At 38.1% G+C, this 19,832-nt stretch overlaps 1 protein-coding gene across 8 annotated transcripts in view; it reads right to left on the bottom strand.

Moving 5' to 3' along the window:
• INPP4A (inositol polyphosphate-4-phosphatase type I A) overlaps nt 1–19,832 on the bottom strand; it is a 104,497-nt gene that overhangs the window by 28,369 nt on the left and 56,296 nt on the right. For 6 of the 8 annotated variants that reach the window (XM_018084071.2, XM_018084070.2, XM_018084066.2 and 3 more), the window contains exons 4-17: nt 18,731–18,949; nt 17,862–17,906; nt 16,311–16,429; nt 16,080–16,196; nt 14,957–15,036; nt 13,040–13,151; nt 12,166–12,256; nt 11,383–11,530; nt 8,026–8,156; nt 7,565–7,669; nt 6,705–6,813; nt 5,046–5,063; nt 2,284–2,467; nt 564–782 (exon numbers count right to left, since the gene is read on the bottom strand). In XM_018084071.2, the coding sequence (XP_017939560.1) occupies nt 564–782; nt 2,284–2,467; nt 5,046–5,063; nt 6,705–6,813; nt 7,565–7,669; nt 8,026–8,156; nt 11,383–11,530; nt 12,166–12,256; nt 13,040–13,151; nt 14,957–15,036; nt 16,080–16,196; nt 16,311–16,429; nt 17,862–17,906; nt 18,731–18,836 (1,584 nt within the window). In that variant the 5' untranslated portion in view covers nt 18,837–18,949. The remainder of the gene's footprint in view (nt 1–563; nt 783–2,283; nt 2,468–5,045; nt 5,064–6,704; nt 6,814–7,564; nt 7,670–8,025; nt 8,157–11,382; nt 11,531–12,165; nt 12,257–13,039; nt 13,152–14,956; nt 15,037–16,079; nt 16,197–16,310; nt 16,430–17,861; nt 17,907–18,730; nt 18,950–19,832) is intronic. The other 2 variants (XM_025896245.2, XM_018084069.2) reach the window with 1 other exon arrangement.

Here is a 19,832-nt window from a genome sequence, read left to right as displayed (position 1 = left end):
ACTATTTGTGAGATTTAATTAATTTCTGTTTATATTTCACAATGACAGAATTTACACAGTCCAACTCTCATTTTGACTGGCAGGGTGGTAAGGAAACCATTTGAATACTTTGTGCAAACAGTTTTAAAATGCTCTTCATAGCCAGAACAGTGACAGACTGCAAGTTATAAACAGACAAGAATACAAATAGGAAGGCTGACTTGTATAGCTAACAGACAAAACACATCTTATTTTGGAGAAGTGCAAAAGCCCATTGTAGTATGGTCAGGTTTTTTTACTTTAAAAGCTATTTACTTTCCCTTGGAACTGATCTCAAAGAAGCTATGCACCCACTGTAACAATTTCCACTGTTTAGGAGACCCAGAAATATTTATTAAGGCCTGTCTGTATTCCCACACCAAGGAGTAACTGAGCATAGGATAGAGGTCATTTTTTCGCTAGTTGACCAATCTCCTAAATATTGATCCTATATCTGGTGAGCAGCTACAGAGTTTGCCAAAGAAGAACACAGCAAACGAAAGTAAAAAGAAGAAAGTATTCATCATTCCACTAAGGGAACATACCCATTCCTCTTCATGCCAATCCACCTGCAGAGAAGATCGGCTATTTCTTCCTGTCCATCTGGCCACAAGTGTATCTTGATCATTTCTCAGCATGACTTGTTCCCCTTCTCCAGAGGTTGGAGATGCTTTTGAAGCTATATAGTCTGGCCTTGCAGCATTCAGTCCATGTATTGAATTTGCCAACAGCTTGCAGTCACAGACTGTGACAAGTTGCCGGGTCTAAAAAGCAATAAAACCTCCACATTTCAAAAACTTTTTATTATTCCATACACAATTTATACTGTATTTTTTCACAGAAAGCACAAAAGGACAAGTATTCTGTAAAGGGTACCTTTAGAAAAATTTTACAGAATGTCCTTAAAACACAGTATAGGATCCCAAAACACAAATGGTGCATTTCCAGAGTCTGTACTACTACGTTAACCTTGTAATTTTTGAAAATTTCACTAAGGAATGTGCAGTTCACCTTTATTTGCACTTTGCTCTCCATTTGACAAAAGCTTAGAACAACGTGCAGACACACATCCAGTGTTTGGGCACTGGAACAGGCTCCCCAGGGAGGTGGTCACAGCACCAAGCCTGACAGAGTTCAAGACGTGTTTGGACAATACTCTTGGGCACATGGTGTGACTCTTGGGGTGTCCTGCACAGGGCCAGCAGTTAGACAAGATGATCCTGATGGGTCCCTTCCAAGTCAATATATTCTATGATTATATAATTTTTACACCCCACACAAGAGTTGCCGCACCAGAGAGACCAAGCTTCACCCCCATCATCTCATCTGGAATCATAACAACACTTAAAAAGAGGGCTGAAGGTAAAACCACTAATTAATGCAACCTGTTCCCCATCTTATTTAGTGGTGTTGTATTAAAGAATTTCTATAAATTATATGAATATGAAAACTATGTGGCCTGTGCGTCTATAAGAAAAAAAAAAGGAAACAGGACTTTACTACATTATATATACACACTATCCAGCTGTAGATCAGTTATTATCCACAGATCAGTTATACTCAGAGTGAATAAATAATACATTTACATGAGGTCACGTTATTTTTTGCACTCTACAAAGTTATATGCATATCACCTCCACTGGGACAATTTATAGTAAGCTGAGTGGCCACTGCTGCTGTTTACAACGTTCAGATCTGCCTCAAGGACAGAAGGGGTCAGTAAAACTGCATTTGTTTTTTTTTCTCCCTGTAAGATTGTGTTCAGCTGTGGGTCCAGTCTGTTTTTTGTTAGCACACAACAAGAAATAACTGGTTTACACCTCTATAATTCAAGCAAAGGCTGTGTCACCATTATTCCTTATTTCACCAGCAGAAAAATACAGAATTGTTTCACTAACTTTTGCACAGTTGCTGCTGCTTGACAGATGACTCAGAGCATTAAAACATCCAAGGTGGTTATGGAGAAAAGGATATAAAAGAAAGTGAAGAATGCACATTACTGGAATATGATGAATGAATAGAGGGAATCAGAGGACATCACTCTCCACTGCACTCTCAAGAGGAGGTGAAGGCAAGAGTGTGAAAATAGGAGACAGCCTAAATAAAAGCAAGAAATTTTAAAGGTTGATCTAGTTTTTTTTCTTTAGGACTGCACATGTTACAACACACTACTGAACAAGGTAAAATAGATGTTTTAAGAAATCCTACTAAAGACAGGAAAAAAAATAAACTGTGCTTCAGTGGGGAAATGAATTATTCTCCTACCTTGTCTGCCAGGATAGCAAGTGTTCTTTCAAGGCCATTAGCTGATCTATCCTTGGCAGCTCTCGACAGCCTTTCTGCATAGTAACTGACTTGCGTTTTCAGGGTGTTGATTTGTGCAATAATTTCCTTTGCTCTAACAATGTCCTGTGGGATGTATATTATAGACTGGGAACTTGTTGAAGTGCTGTAAAAGAAAGACTGATTTTAGGGGGAGAATTGATCTAGAGGTACGCACATTACAGTGGCATGCTGGGGAATTAATGGCAGACAACAAAAATTTACCTAAGCTAGCGATCAACAGTGAAAGGTGAGTGGGCAATTGCACAGCAGGAACATGATCCTAGAGCCTTCTCTGCCTTTACTGAAAGCATTCAGATGCAGATTTACTAATCATTTATATCAAGGGGCTGTGGGCAGAGTTTGTACACCAGAAGGACAGTTTTGCTGAGGAGAATGTGGGTGACAGATTTTGCCATCAGACACAGAACCGCTGTTTGCAGAGACAGCTTGCCCCCTTCTCCCTCTCCTTACTACACAGATACTTCACTAAGGCCAGGTTTACAAACCTGTTTTATCACACAGCTAATAGCACTATGAAAAGAAAATCTGCACTCCTTCTCACTTCTTCAGAGAATTGCCACGAGATTCATAATGCAAACACCGTGGCATTAAAAAAAAATCCAATATATACTTTCCTCCATTGCAGGCCTACATCAAATTACACCAGTAAAAGCAACTTTATGATATGTAAAAAACCAACATGTATCTCCAGGCTAATCCAAGGAAACTGTCCTTGGTGTAGTTTCTGTTTGCACACACTTAATATACTAAACTAGGGACATGATACAACTCTCCCCATAGTAAACCCATCTGCGACAGTATCAAGCACGACCAAGTTTTAGCCTTTTTCAAACAGTAAGGGAAATAAACTACACCAATAAAACATATCTTTATATTGGGATACTGCAGCTCCACTAAGACTGCTTACTTGGCAGTGGAGAATAGTTTATGTCCTTTTACGTTTAGATGTCTATAGAAATTGCTTATCCAGTCCAAGACAGATGTTCTGTAACTGCTGGAGAGAGACTAGCACTTCCAAAGGGTGATCTAAGCCTACCTGAGAAAAGCCATTCACAAAAGCTGCCTTTTAGCTTAGAAAATTACTTTAGGCTGAAGTTGTGCTCTTAGTTATTTAGAACCAACTGATCACTACTCCCTTTGTCAAGCAATATGGTGGCTTTTTTCTTCCCAGTAGGAAAGGTATCCTTTACATCAGCTCCAGCTGTGACAAGTGCGATGCCCATTCACAACATGGCATCAAGCCTGAGGTGACACCAATTGTATATTATCTTAATTTTATTTTTTTTCCCCAGTCATGAATGGCTTCAGCATAGTAACAGCACAGAAGAACCTACTGTTTGCACCAATCTCACCACTGTTCAGTGGACAGGGCCATGCTGAGAGACTAGCTGGAGAGGTGTTTCTTTTCTAGCCACAGTTACCACAGATCATGGCCTCCAAGAAGTGTGAATTCCTCTGCTACCCTTAGAGCAATGCCATTAATTTCTGCAGCGTATCTGTGAGGTAAGACAGGAGGATTGCGAGGGGCATGCTTTAAAATCATGCCACAAATCCAATTCTTGTCCCTTAACTGATATTAAGGCAAGGGGGACCTTAATGCCAGTATCTGTCTGAGCTCCATTGCAAAAAAAAGAGATGAGGGATTTGTTTCCAAAGGATGTAATGCAGAAGTGATTCTTGAAAGAGCTTCCTTGTCTGTGCTTTGGTCACCCACCCGAGTGAAGCAGAGAACAACCACTCCCCAGAACTGCTATGCAATACAGCAAATTCAGTCTCAGCTTTTAGGACTTTCTCTGTACATGATTTGTGCTCTCTAGTGACTGGTGATTTTAGTGACAATTCCTCTGAGCAATTTCTTTCCACAACAGTGTGGTTAACATGCATAAAGACATATTTGGCAGGAAAGGCCATGCAACATATTAAGATTTGATTAAAGTTACTATATTTTTAATCACAGACATTTGCTGGGATGATTGGGAGAAAAATTCATGGTGTAAAGTTCACATATACTTACTTTCCAACCTGCAATTGTTTTTGCAAATGAACAGCTTTCATTGTGCCATATCAGCAAACTGTAACACAGACTTAAATTCTCAGTGAATTAGGGGTTCAACCTCAATATGAGTAATTTAGAGCAGAACTTCTGCATTGTTGAACCATCGAGTAATGTTTCCTTTTCATAGCACTGAATACCTCAACGTTAAGAAAAATAAACAAAAGTTAAGCAAAAATGTTTAAATGAAGACATGGATTACAGAAATATAAACCATGCCCAATCTATCATTATTGAGATTTAAAAATACATAGAGTAATGTTAATTATCTTCCACCTCTGGTAGAAAGTTTCTCATTCCAGGCAGTTTTCACTGGAAGTAAAAAAGAAAACATATAAAATCCTTATGTTCTGATTTTCAGTTTTCTAACTTCTTATGATCAGAGAGAGCCAGGAAGCTAGCTGTTCATTACAAACAAACATTGCAGATGAAATGAAATTCATTCACACATCATGTTCTACAAAGCAGCTACAATTACTTAGAGCACAACTAGGGATGCCATGATGCATGACATTAAAAAGCCCTGCACACTTTAAAACACAGCAGATCTTTGCCAAAGAAAAGAAAAATAAAACAACCCAAACAACAGAAAACCTCTCTATAGAACTCTCAGAAACAGAAAACTCACCAACACTCCTCATAACTGCTACAAAAACAAAAAACCAAAATAAAATTAGCAGATTGTTAGCAAATACCGAAAGCAGAAACAAAACAAAGTATACTCGGGGAAATAACTTATTCGAGTCATTTTTTCAACAAGGTGGGTACATAAAGATTAAACTTGTAAGCAAAAAAACACAGATTGCCAGATGCCCATGTGTTGTTTTGGGGAAATGTTGTGAATGCACCAAGCACAGTTATGCCAATGAAAGGAGAAGGAGTTGAATGTAACAATGAAACTGAGGAGATGGATCTCAGTTCTACTACACTAGCTTTTATGACAACATGGAAGCACTTAAAATGAAAGTTACTCTTCAAATGTTGAACCTGCAGTTTTCATGGACCCAGAAGGAATAGTTCTGAAAAGCTTAGAGGAAAAGTACCAGATAGAAATTAAGCTCTCCAATCAGCTTAATTATTGAGCGAAGGGGAAAAAAAGAAACAAAAAAGCTGTGGGAACTTATGTATTGCAAGAGTAAGGACCACTTCGGTGGCTAGGGTGACAGAAGAAGATTGTTTCAGAAAGCAATAGTGGTAACAAAAGAACAGAAAGGGTGAGCCTAGCATACCAGTGTCTCCAGGTTTAGTTTCCTCCATTCCTATCCTAGTGTGCACTCTGTAAGCCTGGAATAATTACATTAGGCTTATTTTTGCATCAATCTTTTTATCAGTACATATCTGACTGATGTTCACAGAATGGTGTTAACTCACTTCTCTATTGCCAAAATTATTTCTGCAGTTCGCAGAGCCTGGTTCCCATGTCCCTCCCTCCTGCTATCAGCTCCAAATTATACTAATCCTTTCTTTAGAAGGGCATGATCAAGGTCTCCCTTCCCTAGCTACAGTGACTCCTTGTCCTGCTGCTCTAATAATGCAGACCCATACAGCAATCTCTCTTCTTTGAGAGATGGAGTGGGTGCCATGTGTGTTTCTGCCTTCAGCATATGTGACCTTCGAAGTTCCTGCATCTTCCTCTAGTACATATGGCTATACTTTCAGAGAGGTCACTCAGTCCCTGAAGACAGGACTGTGGAGGTCAAGTATCCTGTTTGTAGAGCAGAGGCCGGATTCAGAAGCGTAATCTGTGCATAAACCTTTAGGTAAAGCAGAAAAGCCTCAAGCAATAGCCCCAGAACTAAACCCACTTTGTCAACAAGGAATTTACCAATCAGACACAGCTGTTTCCTACCAAAGAGAGCTCAGGAACATGACCTTGAAATTATGAGAGAGGTGAAAGTCTACTGAAAATAATGGGTTGAAAGTATGATGTAGTGCAGTTGAGGAGGTTCTACAGATAAATGTTCTAATCCACAATTAGGCAGAGCCCAAACCCAACACCTAAAATAACTAAACTAAATGAACCAACAAGTATGCAGGAAAACTAAAGACTCCATAAAAAGACTATTAGAAGGGGCCCATTAGTAAACAAATAAATACAGTAATATAAAGGTGAAAGTGTTTTCCCTCTTCTTTGGAAAAAAAAACCCACTGAAAAATCTTCATATTTTATAGTAGAACTATTAAATGCAATTCAAGAAAAACATAGAATGGAGTGATTTTCCAAATCACGGAGAATGGAACAGAGGGAAAAGGCACAATAACACCTGACATAAATATTTCTACTTACTGTTTCTTTGCCTCTTCAAATTTATGCAGTTTTTTCCGCAAACCACCCGATTTAAAGCCTTGACAATGAGCTGCTGGTGCTCCTATGGTGACTATGTCGTAGTTCTGATCTGGGATGGACAAAAACAACTTACAAATGAAAGCTCGTCACCTTTAATGTGGTCAAACAATTGTGGAAGTTCAAAAACTACTCTGAAAATAACTTCTGGAAAACTCTGTGCCAGTGTTTTGAAGGACAAAGAAAACTGAATTGTTCTAGAGGCCCTGGAAATCCATCAAGTACTTTTTGAAGTGAAAGACCCATATGTGAACGCAGGTCTCCTTGTTTCTTAATCTAGAACACTCACAGTAATAAAGAAGTCTTGAACATTGGTCTCTACACAAAACCTGTCACTACTGTAATCCCTCACATGGACACATGGGACAACTGTGTGCCCACAGTTAGCAGGAATTACTGGTAAAAGAAGGGAAAACCTAGGTTATTAATGAAGAAACAAGTTTAATGTGAACACATGTGCGATTTTGCATAACCATAAATAATGGTTCCAGAGAAAAAGCACAACAGTCAGAACCTTTGCTATTCTGCTACAATTAAACATGGAAGGGACACAGCATCTTAACCCAATCCTAGTACAAAGACTGACTTGTGCCACCTAGGATAAAGTTAACCACAGAACCTAGTTTTGCCACCTGCAGAATAGCAATATTTATACTTATGCCTCTTCTTTTGCAAAGATATTTGGACTCTGAGGCTAGTACAGCACTTTGTAGAAACTTGGCTGTATGGTTGAGGATGGAAATAAAAAAAATTGAGAGAAAAGTAACAGGATAAGGTGAAGAAAGAGAGAAAGAAACAAATACCTGATCCTCCATCATCCTGGACTCTCATTCTCTGTATATGTAAATTCGTAGGAACAAATTCCAATTTTTTATCAGCTTTCAAGCTACTGGCTTTAAATGAAGGACCTGAGAAATGCAGGAGAAAAGTAAGGACAAAAACCCTCTCCTTGTGCCTATGCTAAAACAATCAAGAAGCTTCATTCATTATTTGCTACGTGCTGAAAGAAAAGCAGAGAAAATTTAAAAAAAAAATAATTAAATTCTTTCTGTTACTGTTCATGCTTGTTCTCTAAGGGTTAGATAAGAGAATGGAGCAGACGAATATCCCCAGATAACTAGCAAACTCACAATAAATGTTAATAAAGACAAGAGATATAACAGCATTTTTTACTCATCAGACTAAAAAATTCTGGGTTCCCAATTTCAGAGAAACACTACCGAACCTGGTTGAGAAGAATCATGTTATTATGAAAAAAATTCACCTTTATACTGGTGCAGGTCTGTTAGATTTTCCTGATAAGTTAAAATAATTGTTTGGTATTGAGTAACTATTTGTCGGCGAAGGCTTTCCCAACACGGAGACAGTTCTCCTAATTCCTCTAGTTCACAAACCCTAGGGAAAAAGACAAAAAAAAAAAAAGGGAAGAAAGAGAGGTGTTTATGTCCATAGTCCACTTGACTGAGAATGAGTTTCACATTGTATCAATGTAGTACCATCTTCAGCAGACACACTCCAAATTTACTGTCATGTAAACTATACACCAGAGTGGGAATCTTCCCAAACATACAACCTGAAGCACAGCTGTTGAGTTCTACTCCAAAGTACATTGGTTCCACACAGGCAGAATACACTGTGTTACCTCCAGGAGCCTCAGGTGTTGGTCAAAAGCAAAGCTTCCCACTTTTCTCTAGGAACTTTCAGACTACATGAGGATTTGCAAATGATGGGAACTGTCATCATGTTAGGCGACTTGGGACGAGGACCTTTTAAGACCACTCCACTGAATTGTGGTGGCCCTTAAACTAAATCAGAACTGTGACAGAGGTTAGGTGGGATGTTAGCACCTATCTGATGTTAGGTACAAGGAGTATCTGCGTTGGCTGCGTATCTACACAACAGTTTGCAAGACCAGGGAAGGCCTAAGAAGCGTAAGCATTAATAAGGGTTCGGAGAGACAAAAGATGAGTCAACAAAACCTTCATCTGAGATTCAGGATTTTGGCACTCAAGATTCCCTGCACGCAGAATAATGGATGACTGGATAGCCCCTGATATGAGCAGGGAAACACCCTGGCTTTACCCTTGCACCCTGACTGCTAAGTTTGCAGTCATACATGGCAATCCTGAATTACATACTGTTCCCCAATAGCGCTGCTGAGAAAATACCCAGTGTATTTCATGTCATGTTTGTATTACTGTCTTCTTGGATTAAGATATTAATTGGAATAAAGAAAGAAGGTGAAAAGTAAACAAGTCAACACCAGACACAATTCAACAGCACATTACCCCAGAAAGGACAGAACAATCACCAGTCAAAAGGATCCAACAATTCTATTGTTTTAACTCATTGTCTGCATATAATTTAAGACAGTATTTCACAGTATTTAGGATATTATCGAAAGGAAACAAATTTCCAAGAGAAACATCAGATTGATTTGCCAATAGGCAACAGCGTAAATATACTAGCGACTTGGATAAAGAGACTTTCAATTTTGTCTTGTAAACTCCTTCCTGCATAAGATGCTATTACAACTCCCTCATCAAAGTCTCTGCTCAAAACTAGTCATGCATTTGAGGCCATGTCTTCCCGAAGTAAACTCACGGCTTAACGTTTCAAGTTTATTTGTTTGCCCTATAGAGCTAAGACAGTAGGAGATGTGCATGCGATAAATAATGAGGTACACAAAATACTCCCCACTCCAGTTAGATGTTTCCTTTCAAAGAGCTCTGGCCCAGAAGAGTTTTAGTAAGAGACAGCAGTTCTGATTATCCAAGACATTTTAAAGGTCACCAGGATGTTAAGACAGAAGCAGTTGTGCTTGTGTAGCTGTCCGTCATTCCTCTGGGCTGCAGCACAGAGAACGGAGCTCAGCCAAATGTGAGAGATCCTATGAATACAAACTGTGTTTGTGCAAATCATTGAGGGCCACCTCAATTGAGCAGAGAGAAGGAAGTCTTTCTGGGTAATTACACAAAAGCAGTACTTACCTTTGACCCACACAATTCAGGGCATACCAAATGGTACTAACAATCATGTGGGCTGTTATTAACCCACAGCTGTATACAACAGGCACCCACTGATCTCTGTATGATTTTAGCAAGAGCCTCTGAACATTCACATTTCATGGCTAAGGCCTAAACAAACTCCACTGTCTACAGTCTTACAGAAAGCCATATCTTTTTCTTCCTTCAACTACATCCATCACAGATGGCACCTACTGGATAAGTTTGCCAACTCTTTATATTGTTAAGGTTGTACCTCATAATGAATAGGTCCTTTAAACCTATTGTGAGTAAAGCTGTAGAGAAACAAAGATATAAAATAAAAATAAATAACCCATATGTAAATGTGCAATGGCATATCCCTAGCCTGCTCCAGCAAGGTTGTAGCAGGACAGTTGAACAAGATACATTCATTCTCTAGAATCTAAGTGCATGTCAATAAAAAGCAAAACTCAACAGCAGAAAAAAGCATTAGTTTTTCCCATGCACTACAACAAGTCTCTGTCATCTTCCTGTGAGAGTTTACCATTTTCACAAAATACGAAAATACCTAAAACGAATGGATTAACCAATGGTTTTCTTTCAAAATATTGTAAAAGAACTAAAATGTCTTAATATAACAATATGAGAGTACTACATAGTTTTACTTTTAATTAAGGTCATGTTTAGTTAGGTCTGTAGGAGTGGATGTAACAGTCAAAATAAAAGCCCAATACTCAAAACTACAGCTAAAATTCTTTAACATTCCTTGGCCTTTATAAAGAATACACAAACCATTAGATTTGCAAAGCACAGTCTACAAATGTAGGGAAGTAAAACTCATAAATGAATATGTTGCCTGGAAGAGAGTTAATTGTTTCAAAAAGAAGAAAATGATAATAAACCTAAAAAATGCTTATCAGATTTCCTTCTCCCTCCCACCTCCTAAAATGAGACAATGTCATTACTGTCTTACAGTGTTTCACTTTACTTGCTTTTATTCTGTTCTCCTTCAAAGTGATTTGGATTTTTCTTCTCTGTCTGCTATTCTAATTACTCATTCTAGTCAGTTAGTTTCTCTGCTGTCTCTGCTCCTTTCTCAAAATCCTCAGCAGCTGGAGTTATTACACTTTCATTTTGCTGTCTCATCTATTCAGATTTCCCTCCAACTATGAAAAATTGAGATAGGTTTTATTTTTAATTCAACTTCATTCTTCCCTTTAGATTAAAAATAAACCATGTTAAAAAAACGAAGTGTATTGAAGTAAATAAATTATTATATATATAAAAAGGCAACATATTTTAATGCGCAGGTCATAATATAGTCATACAACTATGGAATAATATATTCCTTTGAATACTTTTGTGAGAGGAACATATAACCCCTAAATGCAGCAACTGTAGTATGATCCTGTGTTCACTATGTGTTTACTCTCCTATCAGCACCTCTGTATGTTACCATACATGCAAGCCTAAAAATGTGAAGTTTTATTCACTGTCACTGTACAGTCAGCAACATGCTGATTTTACTAATTTTTCTTCAGTGCCTCTGCGCATTAACACAGATATATTCCTTCCTCAGTCAGTAACAGGTACGTCACTGCTGTATTACTGCACGTTAACCATTCCAAACTCACCTTGCTGCATCTTCTTCTAGAAGCAGTTTCACAAATTGTCTAGGGATGTGCAGTGACAGGATGCTCTCAGCCATCTGCTCCAAGATTCTTAAGTGATTTCCATCAGTGGTTGGGAAACGATACATTCGGCAAATGGCACCACCAAACACTAAAGAATTAAAATCGTGTTATTTAAGCATAGGGTTTGTGTTAAAAGTGTACAAAGTCACTTATTTTCTAAAGTAATGGCTTTGGTTCATCATTGTGCTATAACACACTGCTGTAATGATCTGATTTATCCAGGCATCAGTCTAGCTTTTCCAAGTACGGTCATTCTGCAGTGACCGCTCTCCTAGTGTTTGCAGGAAAAGCCTCCACTCCAAATGACTTAAAACACTGGTAAGGAAATTAAACAAATGAAATACATACTCAATTTTTAAAATATTTTCTTTTTCATCTATGTACCATGCATTTTCCTCTCATGCAATCATTTGCTGGAAAACTAATCTTTCTGCAAGAATTTTTTTTTAAAACAACTTCCTTTCCTCTGTCTCTCTCCTCATCCCCAATGGTCACTTACAGTCAACTTACTGGCAAACATTTGCTTCTATTGTTTTTACAATAAAAAATAGTGCAAATGATAAAGTAATTTATTCTTGTATGACTCTCAGAGGACTGCTCAACCAGCAACCTGATACTATTCAAATGAAACATCTGCTGAAATGCCCTGGGGCCACAGGCAGACAGGGAAAGATGAGCTTTTTGATGCCTAAAGCTTACTTGTTATAGCCCACAGCAGCTTACCAGATTTCAGTAGTGCATCTTTCCTTAGTGAAGCATATTTGGATCTGATTCCTAAAGATTCTGTTAAACTTTCATCAACTGGTAAAACAGTCTAAACAAAAAAAAACAAAACAGAAATAGTAAAGAATAAAACCTCAGTGCCTGGGCAATATGCAGTGATAACCCTATCACACAGGCTTCAAAGAAATATTTGACACAACATGCACTTTAAATAAATATTCAAAATATGTTTACTGCGGACAAAAAATACTGCTGGCTGAAATAATAAATCCTAAGTGTTTTTATTTACTTCTACTGCACAGTTCAAAATGCCATAGATTTTCACCCAGCCATTCAACTACTTTCTTTCAGCACAGCTCCAGAGTCCTTAAAGGTACTGCATCAGTATGTGGTACCTACAGGTCTGGATGGATATGAAGTGATACTAATCTACACTGTAACTGTAATACATAGATACTCAGAACACAAGGTTTACAGAATTAACATATGTCTAGGCTGAGAGAGTGTTGCAAATATCTGCTCTCAAATAAATATTTGGGGATGAGAAAAAGAAATACATCCAGCAATCAAGTAACCTGTAACAATACCATGAGCCTCTTCTGATGACGGACGTGAGTACTTGAAGCGAAAGTTTAATTGTTGTAAAAGAAAATTTGCCTCAAGACTTTACCCAAAATATGAGCACCCCAAGAGTTCTGCAAAACACAAAATGGCTTCAAAATCCCTAGGCTGCTTTTTACAGGACTTTGAAAATGTAAACCACTACTAAATAATAAGATGGACAGGAAAGTTGACAGCAGATGCCAACCTGGCTTATTTCAATGCTGGCAATAAGGTTGCATTCTTCTGCATTTGACACAATGCTCATACTCACCCTTCCATTAATTGTATCAGGTGATCTTGTCACTGGAGGCCTTTGGTCAGATTTTTCCTCCATTTGCCATCCAATAACTGTGATGTTACCTACACGGTCACTTTCAGCCGACCTGCAACAAACACTCTGCGTTGAGATTTTTTTGGAGGTGGACCTGTTTATCAACAAGGGAACACTTATAAAAGGCTACTAATCTTCAAATTTAATGAACATTTTAAATAGGAAGCTTTTCAGCTTCATTCAGCACAATTTTATAATGGGTTATTCCAACAGGAGAACAATCCTCTAATTCTTCAGGGATGCTGTACAGAACTCCTAGTTGAAGGCAACCTAAAACCATGCACATGTTTCAATGCTCCTGTAAAACCAGAAAGAGCTCAGATTTTACAATTAGGCAATTGTAAAAAAAATTCAGAATATACTTGATATCAAAACAAGACAGTTTAATAAAGTCCATTTTCAACTTAAGAACCATGTGTAACACACTAGCATGAAATTCTTGCAATCACATTCATCTCCCTCAGAACACTCTCACCTTCATACCTATGACAAACTATTTTATCCAGCATCAATGTCATACTTTTGGTGCCTTTTCTGACTCATTTCCCTCATCTACTCCCATTGTGAAATCATGTAATTTGTTTTCTTTATAACACACTGTGGAAAAGCCAAAAGCCTTACCCATTTCTTCTCATAGCATAAAATGCTTTGCCCATATTTTGTTAGTGGTGTCTGGACTAAGAAATTTCCTCAAGTTTATCACAGTCATGGTTTCTAGTGCTGCTTATGCCAATACAACCAACAGTCTTCCTTTGCATTTTTGGTTATGCTTTCCTCCTTCAGTTTACTTACCCTTGCCTTCTCTGACAGGGATGCCTGTCCTACTTTCAACACAAACTACTGTAATGTGCATTTACACATCAGAGCTCTCTTTTCTTAATTTTACTTTGCCTTACTAATTCTTCTCCAATCCTCAACTTTGTCCCATACTGGCTTTCCAGAGTGTGGTTTGATTCCTATGATTAGAATGACTGCCTTAAGGATTGGTATTAGACTCACATCCTCTTTTTCATTCCCCCTTGAGTCATGTTCTTTCCTCAAAAGTTTCCTGTATTAATTAAACTAGAAAAAAACATCAATCAATGATGCTGTACTCTGATTCCTCCTATTCTTAGTGCATTATATTGATAAATACACTATTTAGCAACAAATATGCAATTTAGCAACAAGTAGGTGTTGAAATAGTAAACAGAGCCTAGATTTCACTTTAAACTGAAAGAAGGTAGATTTAGATTTGAAATTAGGAAGAAATTCTTCACTATGTTGAGACATTGGGAACAGGTTGCCCAGAGAAGTTGTGGATGCCCCATCTGTGGAAGTGCTCGAGGCCAGGCTGGATCAGGCTTTGAGCTACCTGGTCTAGTGGAAGGTGTCCCTGCCCATGGCAGTGGAGTGGAACTAGATGGTCTTTAAGGTCCCTTCCAACCCAAACCATTGTGTGGTTCTATTATTCTATGCTTTATCTAAGCCAAGGTATTCCAAACAATTAAGGCAACTATTTCAATGGGTTTCATTCTTCCCATCAGAGGCTCTTTATACATCAGTACAGTTAAAAAAATATTCTGTCACTCTTCATGGACTCAAACACTGAGGTGATAGAAGGAAATGCACAAACATTAAATTGGTCTTGACAATACTTTCTTGACTTTAGAACCAAGAGAACCAATATCTACCACTACTCACCACATTAGAAAGATCTTGTTCTGCATGTTTCAATTATTATGCAATATAAACTAGTTTTTTCTGTAATAGTGGCCTGGAACTAAAAGCCTAACCAAAGAAAAGGTTTTTATCACATCTTAGGCATGCTTTCAAGAATTAAGAATTAATTCCTAAATGGAGAAGAACATTACAAACCTTAGTGTTATGTGCAACCTGTGATACTTCTCCTGAAGAAGATCTTTTACAGTGAACGTCCCAGAACCCAATAAATACATCTGAAAGAAAAAGAGTACCAGAACTGTAATTATTTACCTTCACTATAAACAAAGGTTTTGTCCACAGCACTTGGGCCCAAAATAAAATTATTAGGCACAAAAGTCCAAGAAAAAAAGAGTAAGATTATATATGCTGACACATAACTAATTAAAAACCCTTAAAATTTCATAAATTTGGTAATTAATAAAAATCCTTTTTATACTGGAGGACTTTAAGTGTTTTTCTTTCTGTATGATATGAGCAGAGGCACTCTAATATATACAAGCTTAGGCCCAGCATTACAGCAACACTGAAAGCAGTGACTGAACAGGGCTCAGACTGACTTGTTGAACACTTCACAGTCCCTCCCTGATCCAAACTCAGCTCCTCCTGATGAAACTACCTCCTCTGGAGGTATTAATTTTCCCCAGAGCCTTCCCATGAAGCACTGGACAGAGAGAGACAGCTCTGCTGTCCCTGGAGGCCACAAAAGAGCAGACAGGTGGGGCCTGAAACAGTATTCTGAACAACAGTCTGAGAATAAATGGCCTCAGTTGCCCACAGAACCAAGTAGTAACATGGGAGCGCTGTCACTTGAACTTTTTTCAGTAAGGGAACAAATCTTAGCACGGAACAAAATCACTAAAGTATCAGGGCAGGGTGATTTCTGGAATTTAGTAGCTCTGTTCAAACAGATAGTTTCATTATGGCATTTTGGCACAGGTTAGAAGCCTCAGTTGGGGTTACTAGATCCTTTCCATTATCTAGATCACCAAAGATGTCCACAATATAAGAGAAAAAATGACAGGACCTTTTTAATTTAAATCCAAGGTTCACAAACTTGCTGCAGACAAGCCTTTTTTGAGAAAACTGGCAATGCTCCCCACTTTGCCAAGTCCATCTCACAGTATTTGCTCCTCCTTTCCCTACCCATCTTGTTTTCTGTATGGTCAGTGCTGCTATCCCTTTGCTTTCTTCCACAGAAGTTACTAGTTTTATCTCCTTGCCTCTCATTTCCTTGCTCCACACTGACTGGGCAGGCAATAGAATAAAAAAAACTTACTGTTCCCTGAGATCTATCTTTGACATCGTACACGGAGAGTTTGATTTGTGTCATTTGATTGATAAGAGAGTCTTGGAAAAAGGCAATGCTGCTTAGAAAGATAGGATTACTTGTTCCCTGTAATCATAAACAAAAAGCCAAAAATTAATGCAAGGTGATATTTGTTAGGAAGAAATGCTTCCTGTGTTAGCTTCAATTTTAAATCTAATCCAGGAGTACCTCACCACTTACCTCAATAATTTCTGTCTGTGCATGCTTCGTCCAGAATGCCTGGGGAGGTGTAGTTACACTCACTGCTACAAAACTATTTGGTTTTCGATCTAGCGATGGAGTTAGCAGCTCACTGCAAGCTTTAGGTATGCAACAGACAAATAAGTTTAGATTCAGGATCCTTATCTTATTGCCATAAGACTCCATATATTCATAAAAGCATTTTATATACCCCAAGCAATGAAACAATGAAGGGTTTAAATATTCGTTCTACCACCACTCACTTTTGTGCGTTCAAACAGTAAACGTGCAATCTGATCAGTCTGGCTCCAAGCTCTAGAGCTGCAACTTGAACTTGTTCTCTTCTAACCCCTGCCCATCCACCCTCCTGGTACAGCTCATTATAACCATGTCCATGCATAGGTTTTCCTCTGGGCATCTCAGGAGTGTGGCTGCATTTGATTTGAAGTCATGCTCCATTAAGCCCATTACCAAACGGCATTTGCCCATGGAGAACAGACAGAAGCACCTGAACATTGATCAAGCAGCACTACTGTGAGGAAAACTAGCTCGTAATTGTAAATGTCAGCAATTTATTTCCTCTGAAATGTTATTGTGAGTTTAACTGCTGGGAAGGGATTATGGTGAGTAGGAAACGACTACCAAAAATTTCAGTGACTCACTCTACACAATTACATTACACTTCAGAGACAAAGTCTATCCAGCTAGATACTAGCACAAGAAGTGTAGTCCAACTCTGCTTCAGCTACATGCAGGCAGTTAATTCTGAAATTTACCTAAATAGCTCTGCAGTTCTAGATATTTGCAATTTATTTGAAAATATTTAAAGTACCTTATTCAGCTCTCAGAGTGCTTGTTAAGATTATTATTCACAACACAATTACACACATCTGAGAAAATTTTCTAATTTTTGATTTCAAACATGCTGTAAAAGCATAACCTTCCAAATATAAGTCCACTATTAAGCCAAGAAAACCATGCTGCAGTTGAAAATGTGGACTGAATTTTCATGAAAAAAATATTTTCCACTTATTCTTCAAGTAAGGTAAATCAATGCACAAGCTTCTTGTCCAAATTTAACTACCTCAGAATTTAGGTTACTTCTGCATCTCACACTTGACAGCAAAGACTACAGGAAAGAAGGTATGTGTCATAGCTGGTAATTCTTAGAAAACATTCTGTCCTAAAATGGTGTTTCCAGCAAATCTTCAGTTTGCTTGAAGACCTGAGCTGCTGATACACTGACAGTGGAGACAGTTTCACTGTATCTTCACATAAACAAAGTAAACATTCACATAGTAAACATTTAAAATTTTATAGGACAGATGTTTTAATTACGGACTTTTAAAAACATCACAAAATCAAACTGTTTGTTGCTTAACAAAAGATACTGTACAGGCAGCACAAAAACTGTACCATAATTCCATAAAAATCACAGTAAAGTTGCAAACCTCACTATATGAAAGGCACTTCAAAATCAACAATTAAAAACCGGCACACACATTCAACAGCATGCATCAGCAAAACAAGCATAAAAATCAGTAAGCCTACCTAAACTGAACTCTAAAATCGGCTCATCTGGGTCCTGAATGTTTCCTGTAAAGCAGAAAAATTAACACAAGATTAGCCAAACATCACTGTCAGGTGAATTCTTTCCTGAAGTTGTAATCATACAGAGAAAGAAATTAAATTTTATAGAAAAAAAAATTTAATCCAGTGACCCATGAATGGTATCTAAAATATTTATTCTGTAAACCTTGGTATCTAAAAACTACTTGGAAAACCTGGAATGATCTCAGTTTATAAAACATATTAAAATATGTAAATTTATGCAAGATTATATGCAATATGGGAATATTAAACATTTAATATCAGCAGAAAACAACAGGATTAAAGCCACTATTAACTCCAAGTTATTAAATCAGATACATCTCCTCTGTAGTAGTTACTAGGAAGAGGTCTGAAAGTATCTGTTTCTATCACTAATGAAAGAAAGCCTCTGAGGGTTACAGTCCTAATTTACTAATCATAAAAGATGAAGGAGATAAGCCTCAGCTCCCTGAGCTCTCTTGAAAATTTTATACAATGTCAAACAAGGAGGCTGCCAAGACTCTTCCTAGACCTTGACATTATTTTGTTATTTTCTCCCCACTGGTTATTTTTGACTGATAAACATAACTGCACAAAATCCACTTTAATTTCTCTTCTTAATCCCCTCTCCAATTTTAATGCTTTGTCTATTTTAAAAATGGCAAGTTCAAGATTTTAAAGTTTCTTAGCATAATTCTTTTATCTCATTACCTCCACATAACCAAACACATTTGAATCTTCTAGCAATTAAAAGAAAAACCCCAACATTAGTACAAGGTAGATCCTGAAAGGAGCAGCAACAGAGGAAGAGCTGACACGAAGGTACCCACCTGTTAGAGACAGGCCAAGCATGTCAGAGGTGACATCGATGGTGGAGGCCCGCTGCACGGTGCGGGATTTTGCACCATGGCGGGGACTGTGTTCTCTCGCTGTCATTTTCTCATGAAGAGCCTTTCTTTTCTCGCTGCTTGGCTTTACTGATGTTTGTCTCACAGAGTAGCAGAGTGCAGCAGGTTGTCTCCAATTGCTATTCCTCTAACATTACCACACTAAGCAACAGAGAGAGCAAAAACAAACACTAAAATTTTAGGCCACTATCAGCTACTGTTCTTTTCAACAGCAGCAAACCTACTGCCATAAGATCACCTCAGGTCATTCAAATAAAATGCTCAAGGTAGATCCAATACACAGTAACTCCATTTGCATGAACTGTACATCTGTACATCTGTAACATTTTACAATAAATTGTTGAAAACTGTGCCACGTGCAAGAAAGGTTCTTCTGTTAGAGAATGGGGCTTGAGAGAGACTTGTTAACGGGCCAGCTGCTCTTCTCCTTTGTCTAAGTTATTAAACCATTCTTAATGAAGTTTCCTGGCTTTCATAATCCCTGGGGAGCACAAGTAAATTCGTCAGATGGGGCCTCTGCCTGCAGAGGAAGGACAAGGGATAAGGACAAAGGGACAATGGGTTGGCAGAGCACAGAACAAAAGGGTAGGAAATGTTGTTAGTGTCAGCACACTGTGTTGTTCTAGGCTCTACTGCCATGAGAAAGGGATAATGAAAACTGTAAATAAAACCTACTGGGCCAGAGAGAGGTTGAAATTCTGGGATGGTGGTGGAAAGAAAAAGCAAAAGGGGATGTTTGCTGACGTGGCACATGGCAGCATCCGTGCTTTACCCTATACTTTCTTGGTCTACAGACATCCATGACAGTTGTTCTTCCCTCACAATGCCTATGAAGTGAAACATTACAGTAGGAAAGAAACACACAACCTACAGAAAAAATGGTTATGATTTTAAATATGGTGTTTTTGGCTTGGCTGATAAATTTCAATGTTCCTTCAATCAGCCACGTTAGCACTGCAGTCATGGAACATTTTTATTTGTTTCACAGTATTATGACAAACACCATTAATTTAGGAAGTGAGGA

The sequence above is a fragment of the Manacus vitellinus genome, unplaced genomic scaffold (genome assembly GCF_001715985.3).
Source record: "Manacus vitellinus isolate BGI_N305 unplaced genomic scaffold, ASM171598v3 scaffold_7_pilon, whole genome shotgun sequence".
Taxonomy (NCBI): domain Eukaryota; kingdom Metazoa; phylum Chordata; class Aves; order Passeriformes; family Pipridae; genus Manacus; species Manacus vitellinus.
Note: the sequence above shows the minus strand (reverse complement) of the source record. Positions and strands in the feature narration are given on the sequence as shown.